This window comes from Pinus tabuliformis, chromosome J (assembly GCF_031772625.1).
Source record: "Pinus tabuliformis cultivar Carrire ecotype Pingquan chromosome J, CPIR1, whole genome shotgun sequence".
Lineage (NCBI taxonomy): Eukaryota > Viridiplantae > Streptophyta > Pinopsida > Pinales > Pinaceae > Pinus > Pinus tabuliformis.
In genome coordinates this window covers 511406349-511421502 of record NC_142295.1, presented here as the reverse complement: position 1 = coordinate 511421502, position 15154 = coordinate 511406349, and the positions used below count along the sequence as shown (strand labels likewise).

At 34.7% G+C, this 15154-nt stretch overlaps 1 protein-coding gene across 2 annotated transcripts in view; it reads left to right on the top strand.

Moving 5' to 3' along the window:
- The window catches only part of LOC149228007 (agamous-like MADS-box protein AGL11), a 598309-nt gene that overhangs the window by 537299 nt on the left and 45856 nt on the right, over positions 1 to 15154 (top strand). Inside the window, exon 6 of one of the 2 annotated variants that reach the window (XM_089375617.1) lies at positions 4485 to 4812. The exons of the other annotated variant lie outside the window; for it this stretch is intronic. Coding sequence (XP_089231743.1) covers positions 4485 to 4514 — 30 coding nt within the window. The 3' untranslated portion in view covers positions 4515 to 4812. Of the gene's footprint in view, positions 1 to 4484; positions 4813 to 15154 lie in introns of those variants that run through there. 2 annotated transcript variants of the gene reach the window in all.

The window sequence follows — 15154 nt, the reverse complement described above, 5'->3', positions numbered from 1 at the left end:
CAACTAGGTGCTCCAACAATTTCAGATTTTCTTGTAGATGCTTGAGCACTAGTTTTGAGCCTTTCCAATTCTTCTCTTGTGTAAATTTCTTCACCATTCAATTTTTGGCGTTCATCTTCCAGATCATTGTATTGCTTCCCCATTTTAATCTCAATCTTCATTCATTCGTTTAGATGAAATTTTAGATCTGAAATTTCTTCTTTGAGTGCACACTCCTTTTCATCACAAATTTGCAGCAGCTTCCGTTGATCTTTATTTTCTACCATAAGCCTTTCAATCTCAACTTCTAGTGCCTTCACCTTGGATTTCTCATCATATTTTCAATCACTAGAGCTTTCATCTTCTTCTTGTGAGGAGGATTGATTTGTTACTGCAATAAAAATAGAATCCTTTGCATTTTTCTCCATTTCTAAAAAATGCAATTTTCCTCCAAGATACAAATTCTGCAACCTGTCCAACATTTCTTTAGCAGTTTCACAATGCTTCACATACAACTTATTAGATCTCAAAATTCCATGCAAAATAATCTCTTTAGATTTTTCATTAAAAACATATCTAACTCCATATTCTACAAACAACAAAATATTTTCATCAAGATAGAAAATATGAATCCAAATTTTCTCTCCAAGTTTCAAATTTACCTTTATGAAGCATTGGAATTCCTTGTTGAACCATTTTAGAAAATTTGCAAAAGTTTTGCCAAAATCTCCAAGATCCACTCTCTAGCGATAAAGTTGCAATCAAGAGCCCTAGTTTGGTACCAATTGTTGGAAACTAGATCACTATTGAGAGGGCGGGGTGGGGGGTGAATCAGTTGTGAGAGAACTTATACAAATTTTCTCCAATTATTTAATATTTAACATACATAAACTGAAACACATAATTAGAGATTAGTGAATCAAACATAAATTAGAAACCATGAAAACAATCACAGAATGGACAAAAGTGTTTCTGGTGGAAAACCCATCCTAGGAAAAAAACCACCCTGATGCTACTCTGGTGCTCAATATTTTATTATCTTCTGAACAAATTATACATGGATCAGCTCACTCCTGTGTTCTAGAAGACTCAACTCCTTTCAAGGTATGTTGGCACTATCAGGCGGGAAATTGTTTCTCTCACGGATCTACGAACTACCATCTGCTCAAGGCCACCATGATCAATGATCCTCACCTAGTTACTCTTGAACTCACAAACAACTCTATAGACTTCGATCTGCTGGTACTATCATGACCAATGAGCCTCACCCAGCTTCTACCAAACTACCCAACCACCATTGGATGGAGAAAAGTCTTCCTTCTACTTAATCAACCAATCATTGAATACTGAATGTGAGCCTTCACTTCCTCCATGCAAGCCTCCATGCAAGCCTCTGTGCGAGCCTTCACTTCCGCCATGCGAGCCTCGTTTCATCTATTTTCAAACTAGAATCCTAAAACTTGCTCAACATGAGAACTGCAACAATATAGCATCAAAGCACAATTAATTTTGCAGCACTAGCTACCATCAAAACCTCCATACAAAATTTCCACACTAGCTGGAAAACAATCTCCTCACAACACTACACCAATCCACAACTCATCATCACACACACTCCATAATCATAGGGCTGAAACAAGCTTCAACTCAATGCTACTGCAACTGTAAACTGATTTAGAAATTATGCATAATAAAGCACACACAATTTGCAGAGTCTTCTCCAAGCACTCACTCAGTCCATACAACAACTAAACAATCAACCAACTCACAATGAGCTTCCTCCAATATGTATATGAACTCAATTTCTCAACTCAATAATTACTCATAACTACCAGGCATCACAACTTTGTTCATATGCTAGATTTGATCTGGATTAAACTTGTTGACTCAATCAACCACTAACTCTACTAGCATTTTTGATATTTTCAACTTTAATAAACTTTTGGATGTCCCACGAACTTTACCTATCTTAAACCAAAAAGTTATGATCAAAGATGTCGCCATAAGCCAAAAATTAGCTCAAAAGTGCGAGGAATGCAGAGCTTTTCTCGTCAAAACCCTGATCACTCCCATAACACAGTCCTGCAAGTGGTTGGATCTATAACTGCTCCCTTGGCCTTGCCCTGCATGCGACTAGAGTTTCCAACTACTCTCATAGGCCTATGTGCATGCGATTGGGGCTAAAACTAAGTGAAAGCATCATTTATTTAGTCCAAAACCTTTGTCATTTGTTGGACCATCTTCACCAACCCCTAAACACCCCTCCAAGCCTCTACAATAGGTCTACAGTTGATGAAATAGGCTAATAACAAGTCTATGACATGTTATACCTATTATTCCAACCTTAGGACTAAGACCAACACTTCCAACTCCTTAAGAAACAACCATAACATCTCTGACACTTGCAACATCTATAGCAACAACATCCTCAACACCTACATTATCAGCATCGCATCCAACTGGCTCCAACACTGGTGGAAGCACCTGCAACACAAGAAAACTCATCTCATCACATGTAGTAGCAATCCAATGTCTCCAAGGCATGTAGAGACAAGAACAGACTAGACATGCTCCCCCTGAGAATCATCATCATCATCCTGTAATCAATGTCTTCTTATTGAAAGGTACACCTCATGGACCATGAAGACTGACTACACACAACATGACTAATATGCAATGCAATACATGATTGAAACATGATATGCAATGCAATTTAAGTATATGGTTGTATAATGAGAATGAGATACAAGGTTGTAAAATGACTACAACATGATATACAACAACCCAAACTTGGCTACAATAGCTCATGAGAACTCAAACTTAACATGACTCATAACACTTCCTATCACCAACTCATGACAACATGGACCCAAAGACTTGAACACTTGATTACAGGGCTTCATAAACATGATACATGACTGCAAATGATGAAGTACAATATGAAACATGTCATTGTTATATGATGATCATGCCTTTCTCCAAGGCATACTCAATCAAACTCCTTGGCCAACACCATAAAAATAATTAGATCAACCGAAAAATGATGAATGATTAACAATATGTAAATCTCATTATGCATACAACCATCCTCTTGCACAAGATAGATCCATCTGTATCAAGACACCATCTTCTAGCAGCAAATGTTGTGATAGCAACAGTAACCAATCAACATAAAATATATGATAATAAGTAGCAATAGCATATATTCATGACAACAACTGAGCAACATAAAACTCCAATTTGTAGCAACAACATCTAACACATACTCTCATCATGACAAGAGATAGCTCATGAACTTGCAACAACAACATATGACCATCATCTCACATCATCCAAAATGCACGAACCAACACATCTATATGATAGAAGTGACAAATTAATATTTGCAATGAACAACCATAAGCACTTCTGACCATATCACAAGTAAAAAATTCTCTCTTTATATTTCTCACTCATTTCTTGATAGACTTATCATAGAAGAAGTGATAATAAGCAAGCCAACATATCTATATAGTAGAAACAATAAACATGTCTAATAATATATGCACCATTTGCAGCAACAACCATCCATCCTCTCATAGTAATAATGTCATTATTCGTGTGACCAACAACATAAGCCTCAAACTATTATGGCAGCTAATCATGGATCCATGAATACTAGTAACCACCTAGTCACATAAGCATAATGCCAACAATTAAGCAGAAAATAATCTTCAACTTGGAGAAGCACTATACTTGTAGCATAAGATTTATCAATAGCAATAGTGGCAATTAGAATACTCCTCAATCAGAAGTGATAGTCACCAAGCTCCTCAAGTTTCCAACAAGACATGGGTGAGTGATCATGCAAACATTGTGGCCAATGAACAACAATTAGAAAATATGATGGCAGGAACATAACATCATATGCAACAAAAACCAACAACAATAATCATACTCCTTCCATGTATAAGTAATAATCAAGTTTGCCACAAAATCCATAGTGATGTCATAAAAAAAATACCATCTAAATGCAGTGTAAAAGTCAGTATATGCAAATAATAAATCTTTTTGACAACAACAATGATCAGCAATCATATCACACCACTAACACAAGAGATCAACCCTTTGTAATCAGCAAGTTGCATCACGTATAATTTGAGGTAATAGCAGCAATATAAAACCAGTAATGCAGTGGTGGAAGAAATATATATATCACTTCAACGGTACTTCTCATATGCATCATATATCAAATTGAACTTGTGGCCATTCTCACAACCATCATAAAATTCTCCAAAGCAGCAACACATGCATGATACTCTCTCTTTACTAGCTACAAATACAACTTTCTCATATAATGGTGATGGGCCTCCAAATTAGATACAAATTAAGGCCCATCTAACCATCCTTTAACACATTAAACCTCTCTTTTTGCATTGGATGACATATTTTTAGCTTTAATATGTTCATTAGGAAGGTTTAGAGATAATTGCATATTATGTGCCTAATATTATTTATTTTTGTAGAATATTGTGAGAATATTGGGCAGATTATGAGGATTTGGAGGATGAGATAATCTAGGGACTTTCTCCTTGCTATGGTATGGACCAAGATTGGATAATAAATTAATAGGATATGATGAAATTATTGAATAGATTTTGGAGCTCCAATGATTGAGAAAATCTAGGAATGTGCTCCCTGTCATTTAATGCAGATTCCTAGTGTTGGGAACCAAATCCACTTTTTGAGGGATTTTGGAGGGGAAAGATGCCTCCTTTAAAGGAGAATGCTTCCCCATCTATTTTTATAAGTACCAATTCGAATTTTCCTCTAGGGGCATGTATTTCTTAGTCTTATTGTGAAGAAAACTTGTTATTTAGTAGTTCTACTTTCATTTCCAACAAGGATGTACTTGGATTGATTCAAATAATGAAGTTTGGTGTAATTTTTAGCTTCTAAAGTTTGGTTTCCTTCATAAGAATCTAAGTATCCTTGGGCTTTTCCATCCCAAGAGCCTCAGATCTCTATTGTACAATCTCTTTATCTTCTTTGAATATCTTGTTCACTTGCATTTCTTATTCTTCCATTTTTATGTACTTAGTATCCATGCTTCATTTGATGTAGGTTATATTATTTAAATGATTGACGTGATTTGTTTTTGAATGTTATTTATGAAGTCACAAGAATGATGCATATTTATAACAACATGGCAAAGTCATATCCATGATTGATCTACTTGAATTGGTTTACTAGTTCACAATTTTGGAATTTCTGGAAGTATCGTGTAGCAAACCAGTAGTAATTTTCTGCAATTTTTTTATCACATGTTAATGAGGCTCTTTTGATTTGATTCAAATTATATTTAGTCTTAAAAACATTATATTTAATAAAAAATATACCCCATATCATTTTCGCTTAATCAGGTTAGGCATTTGGTAGGTTAATTAGCTCATTAGTTCTAGAATTTCTAGTTTTTAGAGTAGTATTTTTCTGCTATTTTTTAGCACATCTTAACAAGGGTATTTTTAAATGATTCCACTTGGATTGGAGTCCTAGGACATCCTAATTAATAAAAAAATTTACCCCATCTCATTTTCATTTATTTTCTTGGGCATTTGGCAAGTTAACTCGAGCAACAAACATCTTGTAGCAATTTGTTTTCGAGATCTTCCTTGCCCAAATTCACTCCAAATTCATGGTAGAAGTAGATTTATAGCCTATGAATTCTCTAAGACCACTTTGGTTGAGATGAGGCTTGGTTAGGTCACCATTTAGCTCTTACATTTATTGCTTCTTGAATGTTGATTTCTACAATTAGTCTAGATTTCCTTTCCGCAATTTACTTTATGCAAAGTGTGATTTCTTTCTTGCAAGAGTAATCTAGGAATTTCCTTTCCTAAAAAGAGAATATAATTCCTTTAATGTCATTTCATTTCCGACGAGATAGATTAGATTTACATAGTTGTCATTATGATTTACATTTTTGCAAATAGAATATATTTTATTTCTGTCATTTACTTTTGAGCAAACATAGAATAGTTTTTCTTATGGTGATTTACCTTTTGCAACCTAGGATTAGAGACTTACCTAGACCTTTGTTCAGTTGAAGTAATTTCATTTTTTGCTTTCACTTGCATCAAAGGGAGTCAAACTAGGAAGAGGAATGCATTTTTTGCACATACGGTGTTGTCCCCTCTTAAGTTTGTGCCAACCTCGGGTTGATAATTTAAGTTCATAGCCCTGGGAGTTGCAACATTCTTGTTGCAATACGGGGATCATCACTTTTTGGCGTCATTACCAAGGATGGAATCAAAGTAAGAACTCTCTTTTTCTTGGAATGATTCCTTATTTCATTTTTGCATTCATATTTTCTATAAAAACAAAAAAACTACATTAGGTATCTTTCATTCTATTGCATCAACATTTTCATTCAAAAAAATATTAAAACAAAAAATATTTCTTCAATACCACAAACCCCCCCACTTGATCATGTGCAGGTATAAGAAGAAGATGTGATAGAGAAGTTAGGAGAAGGCATGGATCAACTCTACTTTTTCAACCCATATCAACAAGTGTCTTATCCTCCCCAACATTTTCAACCACATCTAGGGTCTTATGCCATTCCTTATTTTCAGCCATATCATCACCCATGGGGTGATCCATATTTTCCTCCATATTCATGGTTTTATCCTCCCCAATATGAAAATCCTCCTTTTCATCCATATCAACACCAACGTCCTCAATGGGGTGATCCATATTTCCCTCAACATCCTTAATATCCTCCACACCAAACTCAATGTTATCCATCCCATCCACCTCCACCACAACCACATGCTAAACCACAACCATTTAAAAGACACAATCCCACTTAACTACCTACACAACCACTTCCAAACCCAAGAAATCAAGTAACTCAGCTTGAGATAGAAAATCTCCAAATAAATACTCTTGATCGAAATGAGATTCATCTTGGATTAGGAAAAGTATTACAAAGAATAAATTATCTTGCTCCTATTGAATAACAACATCCAAACGAAGAAGATCCAGAGGAGGCTAAAAAATCATGGACCACTTTTGATGAAGAGAAGTCATCGGAGCCTGAGATTGAAGAATTTCTACAATACTTATCATTAGATCCTTTATGTGTTCAAGTGGTTAATTAGAAAATACTAGAATATTTTAATGGCATGGATGAAGAAGACATACAAAATGATCTAAATGAGCAAGGAAACTAGGGGCATCATAACTATATTGAAGTTTGGTTACAAACGATCACTAAGCAGAAGCATCACTTTCTTCAACAGTGCTTGACATCATCAAAAAAACTGGTCTATCATATCCAGGTACATGTCAAAGCATATGTTTCGAGCCTACACATGGTTTTATCTATCATTTTGTTATGCACATGGCTCCATTGGAAGTATTCCTATACTTGAAAAATATTTTATTTTTTTCAAGTAGGGTAGGATAGAGGAATAAAAGAAAAAAAGGAAAAAGAGAAAAATATAAAATCTCAGGTGATTGAAAACCCCCTTAAGGCAGTCATTGGGTTGGAAATAAATAAAAAAATGAAAAAAGGAAAAAGATCTTGGGTGAAAACCTCCTTTGAGGCACTTAGGTAGATCTACTAGTTGAAAACCTCATTGAGGCAACTAGTACTCCTAGAAAAAAATTGAAAAATGAAAAGGAAAAAAATATTCTTTTCTCCAAGTATCTCTTTCTCATATATGCAATGTCTTTCCAACTTGCACAAGCAACAAAAGGTTGATCAAGGAAGAAAGCATCTAGTCAAGGGAAGACAACATTGAGTTTCCCACCTTCTACACCAAGATGCTCCAACATGGCTAAGAATAATTCCAGACATCCCTCACAATGCATCCCCATGCTATTCCTCATCATTCCCAAGTCTTTCCCATTCATTTTCCGTGTTGTCCTGAAGTTCTATTGGAAAGTTCTGTTTTTCTACAGGATTGTCAAAATACATAGGACATAAATTGTTTTCATCATATCTTAAAAAACATGCATATTTTTGCTAATTTATTTCATGGGTAGATGCATAAGGATGATGGTAACATGATCAAGAAATTTTGGCAAATTCCAGTGCATACTTTTTGAGAAATTAACCTCCATCACATATCGTCATTTTCCATTTTTCTCCATATTCGTGCATCCGTTGGCCAAGAATTTTTATGGGGATATGAATAAGGATGATGGTAACATGCTAAAAAAATTTGGGTCAATCCAATTTGCCATTTGAGAGATATGGGTTAAACAAGATTTCTATAGGATTGACACAAAGTGCTATGAGATTGACCCGAATTACTATGGGATTGTGATCGACATAGAGAGAGGGGTCATATATTATGTTTTCTTGGGGGGATGAAAAAAAAAGTCCACCACACCACCATCATCCATCCTCCACACTATTTAGTCACTTCTCCATCCAAAAATTCATCATTGTCCATCAAAACCCATATCTTTCACCCCTTAATCCACCTTTCCTATCACCACAAAGCTCTCTAACATGCATCTTTAACATTCCTATAAATTATCAAAACTTTTTGAAGTGATATTGGGAAATAGGAGAGGTATTAGTATGGTTTGTGTGATTGCTACAACAAGAAACAAAGTCCTATAGCAGTCTGCACATCTCTTGTAGGACCACAACTAATTTAGCAATAGATATAAAAGTCAATCACCATGGACCATTGGAGAGAAGCTACAGATCCCTATTCACCCAACAAATAGCAGAATTTGATCCAAAGAAGAGTCCCTGCATCCAAAAGGGCTTTCAACATCAAGTTTCAATCAGCAAAGAACATTTAAAAAAATTATATTTTCTCAAAGAAATTGTAGGAGGAAAGAAAGACAAAGAAATGACATCTCAGAAGATACTCAAAATAAGCCTCAACCATGTCTATAAATTCCATGAAACTATCAAGTGATCAGCACATCAGCGAGACCATTAGGTAGGACTAGGTATGCATTGTTCTTCACCTCTCCCCTTGAACGTATTATGGTTAAAAACTTGTTATCGATGCATGAGAGATGAGTTTTTATAAGCTAAGGATGATTTAGCAATCTCGGCCACCCTCAAACAGTGATTCGAAGTTAAATTTCCATCATCACACATTGAGAAAAGACAAAGTCAAAAAGGGTGATGACTATGAGGGTGGACCAATGGGTCAATGAGGAAGTTGTGAAGGTGGTAGGTGGGGCCAACTAATACAACATGTTGAGCCCACCACCAAGTCACAAAAGGGAATAAAGTGGGCTTGAGGTTTATTTGTACCAAGAGTTTCATTCCAAAAATGGTAAAGGGGCCCACTTCCATCATTGGAGGTCGAATAAGCTACACCAGGAATCCCATAGGTTGTCATAGAGAAGCTTCAGGACCACAGACTAGATGCTACATGAGAGAGAGTAGGTGCTACAAGATGCAGACTGTGTTCTACAAGAGACATAGTAGGTGCTACAGGATGAAGGCTATGCGCTATAGGATGTAGACTATGTGCTACAAGATAGTCCCAAGAGGTGTAAAGGAGCCCAATCTGAGAAATTTCAGCCACAAAACCCTAGATTTATGAAGGAATATCCAAGGGAAGGGTAAGTACCTAATTTTCCTCACATTTTTTTAACAAGAATTTGTGGAATTAGTCCCTTTTTTCCACAGAGAATCCTATAGCATATCTCTGAAAATGAAAGGAAATTGAAGTGTGAAGTTTTTTTGTGAAGTTGAGAATGTAGTGGAGGAATGAACTTGTTTTGAGTTGGGAATGCTATTTTTCCCTCCCCTAACCAACAAACATCATTACACCTTTTACTTTTTCTACAACACTTGTAGTTGATAAAATAAGCTATAGTGGGAACCATGGGGGGTGGTTTTAATCAGAGATAGCTAAGGATGGCTCTGCAAAAGAAGAAGAAGAAGGAGAAGAGGGTGGTGAAGAAAAGAAAGAGGCTGAAGAAGAAGGAAAAGTGCCAAAAGAAAAATCAAAGGAGAAGATAAAAGAAGGAGAAAAATAGGAATCAAGGACCCCAAAGGTCATTGAGGAACCTTCCAGACCCCCAAAAGGAGAATACAAGAGCAATAAGAAGGTGTTTCAGAAGGAAATATAGAGAGAGAAATGAATACCACTATGGCAGTCTTGGGCACACCAGTCAAGCCTAAAGGAAGGAAGCCAAGACTAAACAACTTCAAGAAGAATCTACTACTAAAAGAAGGTAGGGAAATGTTGCAAGAAAGGGATGCACAGCTACAGGAAGGTGATGAAAGGCCATCGGGGGCATGGATGAAGTATAGTTAGGTGACTAAGTTTCTCAGAGGATGAGCAAAACTTTCAATAGGGGGTATGATGGGCCTCCAAATTAGATACAAATTAAGGCCCATATAACCATCCATCAACACATTCAACATCTGTTATTGCATTGGATGACATGTTTCTAGCTTTAATATGTTCATTAGGAAGGTTTGGAGATAATTGGATATTATGTGCCTAATATTATTTAATTTTTGTAGAATATTGTGAGAATATTAGACATATTATGAGGATTTGGAGGATGAGATAATATAGGGACTTGCTCCTTTCTATAGGATGGACCAATATTTGATAATAAATGAACATGATACGGTGAAATTATTGAACAGATTCTGGAGCTTCGTTGATTGAGAAAATCTAGGAATGTGCTCCTTGTTATTTAATGCAGATTCCTAGTGTTGGGAACCATATCCACTTTTTGAGGGATTTTGGAGGGGAAATTTTCCTCCTTTCAAGGATGATGATTCCCCATCTATTTTTATAATTACCAATTCTAATTTTCCTCTAGGGGAATGTATTTGTTAGTCTTATTGTGAAGAAAACTTGTTATCCAGCATTCTACTTTCATTTCCAACTGGGATGTACTTGGATTGATTCAAATAATGAATTTTGATGTCATTTTTAGCTTCTAAAGCTTGGTTTACTTCATAGGACACTCAACATCCTTGGGCTTGGCCATCCTAGGAGCCTCAGAGCCATGCTATACAATCTCTTTATCTTCTTTAAATGTCTCATTCACTTGCATTTCTTATTCTTGCATTTTTCTACATTTAGTATCCATGCTTCATTTCATGTAGGTTATATTAGTTAAATGATTGAATTGAGTTTTTTTTTTTTTTAATTTATTTATGAAGTCCCAAGAATGACATATATTTAGAAAAACATTTGAAATTCATATCCATGATTGATCTAATTGGATTAGTTTATTAGTTCATAATTTTGGAATTTCTAGAAATATCCTGTAGCAAAACAATAGTATTTTTCTTATATTTTTTAGCACAGGTTAATGAGGCTATTTTGAGTTGATTCTACTTGTATTGGGTCCTAAAAACATTATATTTAATAACAAAATTTACCCCATATCATTTGCACTTGATCAAGTTAGGCATTTGGTAGGTTAATTAGCTCACTAATTCTCGAATTTCTGGTTTTTAGAGTAGTATTTTTATGCTATTTTTTAGCACATCTTAACAAGGGTATTTTTAAATGATTTCACTTGTATTATAATCCTAGGACATCCTACTTAATAAAAAAGCTACCCTATCTCACTTTCATTTTATTTTCTTGGGCATTTGGCAAGTTAACTCGAGCAACAAACATCCTATAGCAATTTGTTTTCAAGATCTTCCTTGCACAAATTCACTCAAATTCATGGTAGAAGTAGATTTATAGCCTATGAATGCTCTGAGACTAATTTTTTTAAGCCAAGACTTGGTTATTTCACCATTTATATCTTACATTTCTTGGTTCTTGAATGTTGATTTTTGCAATTAGTCTAGATTTCCTTTCTACAATTTACCTTATGCAAAATGTGATTTCTTTCTTGCAAGAGTAATTGTTTGGTCTAAAATGCGGATGCAAATTAGAGTTTCATTTACTATCAATCTGGGTAACTAACCTTCGAGGATCATCCAATATATATGGACTTAGAGATAAACTAAACTAAACTAGGTGAAGAAATGCCAAAGCTCCCTTATAGGAGGTCTTTCATTGGAATCTCCAACACCTATTTAGTCATTTAACAAAATGGAATCTAAAGACATTGTGACAAGTGTAAGAAATATTAAAGCTCCCTTATAGAGGACTACTCATTAATATTTCTAATCATCTTAATCAACAAAACCTAATTCTGATTGATTGCATGAAATATTAAAGCTCTAATTGATTGCATGAAATATTAAAGCTCTCTTACAAGAGACTATTCATGTATATCTCAAGCATATAAATCAGAAACTTAAACTAATGAAATCAAACATTAAATAACAAATCAGATTCATTGAAGGAAACATTAATACTTTCTTATGAAAGGTCATTCGTTAATATTTCAAACATATGAACCTAATAATTCAATCTAATGAAATTCACAAACAAACATAAAATAAAAGCCTACCAAAATAAAAGTGTACTTGCTAGGCAATGGGGATCCTTCCAAGGATTCACAAGCACACTAAAAGGGAAGTCAATTGTAGAAGATCAAAGAAGCTTCATTTTATTCATCATCAATTGCAAATTACAATTACAACCATTACAATGATTCTCCAAATCTAACTTCTCATTACCAACCTATAAGATACTAAGATTACAAATGAAGGACTATGTTCTAAAATTCTAAAAATTAATATTACAAAATGAAGATTACAAATGAAGGAGATAACACTCCTATTTATACAAAAGTTATGATAACAAACTCATTAATGTAAATCCACTATTCCCTCCTTTGATCCACATATTTCTCAACCAATGGTGACACATAACCCTATCCTTCATGATCTCCTCCATGAGGTCCATGATCTCCTCAAATTCGAATTTGAACATAGAGTGCCACATAAAGATGCCTTGGAAGCTTCCTTTGTACCTACACATGTCAACAAACTCATTCTAATTGTTAGGCATAAGTATATGGATATTATTTTCTAAAGTTTAACCACAAATTCACTTAAAAATACTAAGAATTAATAATGTTTTGGAAAACACAAGGATAACCCATATAATGATGAAGGTGAAGCTAATGTGATGACATGGTGGTGGAATAGAGGTGAGAAAATGTGTGAATGGAGAGAAAGTGGACGTTGAATGGAGTGAAAGTGGATGTATTTTAAGGATAATTCTTAGGCCCAACGTACCCCCAAATTGAAGGTATTGCATGTCCTCATGCAATCTATTATATTACTTTTGATACTTGAGCTTTGGCTTAAACTTTGCATGATATTATTTACTTAACTTTTTCAAAGTGTGTTTGTTGAATTGCAACTTGGTTGGTTCTTGTGTTTCAACCGTATTTTGTTGGTTGCATTCAAATTCAATGTATGATCTTTTCATAATGATAATGTGATTTTTATTGCAAATTATTTTTGTTGGAATGCATCATGGTTGGTTCTTGTGTAACAACCATGATTGTGTTGCATCCAATTAACTTTTAAGTACTTTTTACAAAGCCATTTATATGCCCATGTAATAATGAATAGATTTTGAAGGTATGTGGGTTTTAGAATGTGATATATGAATATGGAAAATTATGAATGTGAAAAAGTATGAATGTAAATGTATCCCCCCCCCCCCCCCCCAACAAAAAAAAAATTGATGGCTTTGGAAATTTTGTGAAATGAGGAAAGGAAGTTTTTTTCCAAAAATTATCATTCTAGCTTTCAAGGAATTAAATGGTTAAAAGTTAGAAAATATCATACCTCAACTTACCCTTTCAAAAATGGATGAGAGTTGTGCATGCGTGGATGCAAAATTCTGATCATAGTCTTCTTCACTTAGTTGTGAAAAAGGTGGATGAATTCAAAAAAGTGAATATTTTATTGTTGATGCATCTGCTGCTAGATTTTTTGTTGAATGTTTGGAATCTACTGCTGAATGTGGCTAAAAATGTATAAGGCTTGGAAGGTATACAAAATTTAGAATACACTTTCCCCCTAGCCTTATTTATTGACTTGTCCTCAGGCCATTTACATAAAAAACTGAAAAGTAATGAAAGTAAATCTGCTTCCTCTGCTACAAAATGATTGGTCTTCAAGTCTTCAATGTTGTTTGGCACAATTCTTGTCATGTGAATAAATGTTTCGGTGTCGAACATAACAAGAAATTGTTAACTTAGTGGCCATTATTGGATGCCACTAGTCAACACGAGAGCTCCCATATTTGATGTGGACGAGAGTCAAGGTGCCCCTAACACATCTTTCTAAGTATGAATGAATTTGTTGTTGTCGAATACTTAAAAGATTCGACGAACGAGGGACATTGATGTATTCCCTTGTTTATCGACATGTAAGCTTCAAGGTGTTTTTAGAATAATATTTAAACTCAAGGACTATGGACTCAATGGTGTATGGAAGCAAGGTTTTATTTGCAAGGGTAGTGAAACGGAAACTGACAATGATTATGTAACGTGGAACAAAAAGCTTGTAAATGAGATTCGTTGCTTTTATTGGTGGGTTAACATTGATGAAAATGTAATGAAGTGTATGTGGATTGTGAGAAATGGATAATGATTCTTGCTGGGAAAAAGTGAATTATGCATGCTTTGACAAGTGGTGGGATTTACAATTTTTCAAAAGTGGTCGAAAAATCTCAAGATTAACAAATAATAGTTCTGGAATTTCTGCTGAAATAGCTGAGTTTGACCAGCATTGATCAGCCACCTGTAGACGTCGTATTCAAGTGTGGATAGGTATTTCACCATCCTTGTACATTTAGGAACAACCCCCAAGTCTTCGAATTTTATAATCTGTCATGCAACATATCAAACCATTAAACCCTTACAGGAAGTTAAAAGAACTTGTAATTTTCTGGAAATGTTGTTCTTATGATCATGGTCTTGTTCTTTTGAATTTCTCATGAAAATAGTCTTTTGAAGACTAATTGTCGTCACAATTTAATCTCCTTAATGATCAGTTGATCATCCAAAACCTACTAAAAAACTTGGCATAAAGAACATAAGTTTGTTCAAGAAGAGATGGCCATTCCCTTCCTGATGCTTACGCAAAAATTGTATGCCAAAATGAAACAGATTATGGAATATCAAAAGCATAATTTTAGTCTAATTCATGATGTTAATACAGTCTATTTTTAATAAAAACAATAACCATAATAAATAAATCAACTTCTTGTTTGTGTCCGATGACTCATGGAATGTGCATGTAAAAGCTTGGCAT